General features: G+C 54.7%; 1 protein-coding gene across 1 annotated transcript; it reads left to right on the plus strand.

Annotated features, from left to right (window-relative positions):
• Window positions 1-292: 292 nt before the first annotated feature.
• LOC113756920 lies at window positions 293-2,720 on the plus strand. Its single transcript, XM_027300395.1, has 2 exons — window positions 293-2,181; window positions 2,561-2,720. Exons 1-2 carry the CDS (start codon window positions 293-295, stop codon window positions 2,718-2,720), a joined length of 2,049 nt encoding a protein of 682 aa, XP_027156196.1.
• Window positions 2,721-3,633: the final 913 nt, after the last annotated feature.

A 3,633-nucleotide genomic window follows, 5' to 3' on the forward strand; every position in this document is an offset into this window, starting at 1 on the left:
AGAAGAGACGGCACTTCGGTCCCGAGCGCAGCAAGGCCATATCGGACGAGGTCGACAAGCTCTTGCCGGCCAAGATGATCCACGAGGTCCAATATCCCACCTGGCTGTCCAACCCAGTTATGGTCAAAAATGACACCGGTGGATGGAGGATGTGTGTAGATTTCACCGACCTCAACAAGGCCTGCCCCAAAGATTGCTATCCCCTGCCGAGGATAGACGCCCTCGTCGACTCGGCGATGGGTATGAAGTCCTCTGCTTCCTAGATGCCTTCAAAGGGTATCATCAAATAGGAATGAGTGAAGAAGACCAAGAGAAAACGGCGTTCTACACCGACCAAAGTGTTTATTGCTACACTACCATGCCATTTGGGCTAAAGAACGCCGGGGCAACCTACCAGAGGTTGATCAACCGCCTCTTCAAGAATCAGATCGGCCGCAATGTGGAGGCCTATGTGGATGACATCCTCGTCAAAAGTCTCGCCACTTCATCCTTCCTGTCAGACTTGAGAGAAGTCTTTGGTGTCCTGCGAAACTCGAGGATGAAGCTGAATCCCAAGAAGTGCGTCTTCGGCGTCACTTCGGGAAAATTCCTGGGATATCTGGTTTCCCACCAGGGAATCGAGGCCAACCCCGACAAGGTCAGGGCCATTCAGGACATGTCCCCACCTCGGAACGTCCGAGAAGTCCAAAGATTGAATGGACGCCTGGCCGCTCTGAATCGATTCCTGTCCCAATCCGCCGAGAAAGCTCTGCCCTTCTTTAAGGTGCTGAAAAAGGCTGACCAATTCGCCTGGACTGAGGAGTGTCAAGCTGCTTTCGACCAGCTGAAGCAGTATTTACACCATCTACCTACCCTTGCTTCACCTCGGCCCGAGGAGAAGCTCTACCTCTACCTCTCTGCAGCCGACGAGGCTGTCAGCGCTGTGCTCATTCGGGATGAGGGCACCCAAGTGCCAGTCTATTACGTCAGCCGAGCTCTTCGCGGGCCGGAGACTCGATACACTCAAGTGGAAAAACTGGTGCTGGGGCTAGTCCACGCAGCTCGGCGGTTGAAGCCCTACTTTCTAGCTCATCCCATCTCCGTCAGGACCGACCAACCCATTCGGCAAATATTGGTGCGGCCCGAAGCCTCTGGTCGCCTCACCAAGTGGGCTGTGGAATTGGGAGAATATGACTTGTCCTATGAGCCCCGCACCGCCATAAAAGCGCAAGACCTAGCCGATTTCCTGGCCGAGCTGACCTTCACGGAGGGTCCGGAGTCCACCTCCGCCAAAGCCGAGGTGTCCACCCCATCCACGTGGACACTGTATGTCGATGGGTCTTCTAATGGAGATGGCAGCGGTGCCGGACTTCTTCTGGAAGGACCTCAGGGAGAGGTGTGCTCCTACGCCCTCCACTTTGGCTTCCCGGCCACCAATAATGAAGCCGAATACGAGGCTTTAATTGCTGGACTCCAGCTAGCCCGAAGACTCGGCGCCCAACAAATCCATGTCCGCAGTGACTCCCAACTAGTAGTACGCCAGGTTCTTGGTGAGTACGAGGCCAAGGATGAGACCATGCAACGGTACCTCTCCAAGGTTCACCAGCTCACCGCGTACTTCGAGTCTTTTGAAATCCAAAAAATACCCCGATCCCAGAATAAGCGAGCCGACGCCTTATCCCGGCTGGCTTCCACTTCATTCTCTGACCTCAACAAAATCGTCTTGGTGGAGGTCCTGAGTGAACCAGGATACGTGGAAGAGGTGGTCTGCCCCGTGCACTCCGGAGATACCTGGATGACCCCGTTCATCCTCTTCTTGAGTCAGCGAACACTCCCTGAAGACCGAGCCGAGGCGAGAAGAATACAACGCAAGGCGGCTCGGTACGCTCTCCGCGATGGAGAACTATACAAACGCTCTTACCTCGGCCCATGGCTGAGGTGTGTCACTCCCGAGGCCGGACGTCACGTCCTCCGCGAGATCCACGAAGGTCTGTGTGGAGCTCACGTCGGCCACAGGATGTTAGCCAAGAAGACTATGCTCCTTGGATACTTCTGGCCGTCACTCCGGCAAGACTCCCAGGACCTCGTTCTCGGCTGTCCTTCCTGCCAAGTCCACGCACCCGAGCATCACCAGCCCTCAAATTTCATGGTCCCCATCACTTCACCCTGGCCATTCGAGCAGTGGGGGGACAGATATCATAGGTCCTTTCCCTAAAGCGGTCGGGGGCTATACCTTCCTGGTGACTGCTGTGGACTACTTCACTAAGTGGGTCGAGGCCGAGCCACTTCGGACCATCTCGGGGCTGGCCATTCAAAAATTCTTTTGGAAATGCATTGTCTGCCGCTTCGGCATACCTCAGATCATCATCTCGGACAATGGGAGACAATTTGCCGAGAACCCGTTCAAGACTTGGTGCGAGAACCTCGGCATCAAACAACACTTCACTTCGGTAGGCCACCCTTAGGCCAATGGTCAAGCAGAAAACTTCAACCGAACTCTCCTGCATGGTCTCAAGACCCGACTACACCGAGTTGGGTCATCTTGGGTGGAGGAACTCCCCAGTGTCCTGTGGTCGTATAGGACGACGCCGAGGTCAGCAACACAAGAGACCCCATTCTCACTGACCTACGGCGCCGAAGCTGTCATCCCGGCTGAGATCCTTACCCCCAGTCCTCGGCTGGCAGCCTATGCCGCCGAGGTGAACGATGAAGAGAGGCAGCTGGACCTCGACTCTTCATGACTTCAGCACCAGGAAGCCTCGGCACCTCCCTTGCTCGGAGCATCCGAGGCTTGGGGGGCTTATTGAGGATGCTCACCTCGGCCATCCCGAGTGGCCGAGGTGAACTCACCTCGTCCCTCATCAGAGCTCATCCGTGTCCCGGGCATCACCCCTGAGCTCGGCCTCGGCCGTTTCCCTAGCCTACTGTGTAGCCGACCTCGGCACCCCCACCTCAGCTGCACGCTGATGATGTCAAACCACCTGACATCACCCAGGACCAGTGCTTTATCTGAAAAGCACTGGAGGCACTTAATGGCACCTGCACAATACTCCCCGTCATCATGCTCAGGCAGCTACAGTGTCAGAGTCAGACCTCCTGACACGGGACAGAGCCGTAATGACCAGAGGGTGGGTCCCACCAGCATAAGCCCTCCGCTCTGTCCTCTACTCTCCCTCTATAAATACCCCAGACACACTCCCAACAAGTAAGCACACTGTTCATTCTCATATACTATTATCTTTCTCGTTCTCATACTAAATCGTCGGAGTGATCCCAGTGGAGAAGCCCCGCCACTCACTTCGGACACGAGGTTCACTTCGGGGCCCTCACTTCATCTCAGTCGGTCGGTCTAGTTACCAAAAAAATCACCTCTTCAGGAGGGACCCGGGAAAAAAAGCCCCGTCTAGTGTAGGAAAAGTACATTATAAAGTCACCCCGTTCCGAGAGAGGACGTAACAGGTGAGCGCGGCTCGGCTGTCCAAAAACTACCTCTTGAGTATACATGAGTATAACTGCTGCAAATATCCAAATACAATCTTTTTTGTTATATTAGTCATCCATGAATAATTATATTTATTTGCATGCACAGTTTAGAGACATTCCTATGGCGTCCATTTGGAACTTGAGGCGCCCGAGACCCCTTCCGAGGACTAC

Source organism: Coffea eugenioides, chromosome 2, assembly GCF_003713205.1.
Source record: "Coffea eugenioides isolate CCC68of chromosome 2, Ceug_1.0, whole genome shotgun sequence".
Classification (NCBI taxonomy): domain Eukaryota; kingdom Viridiplantae; phylum Streptophyta; class Magnoliopsida; order Gentianales; family Rubiaceae; genus Coffea; species Coffea eugenioides.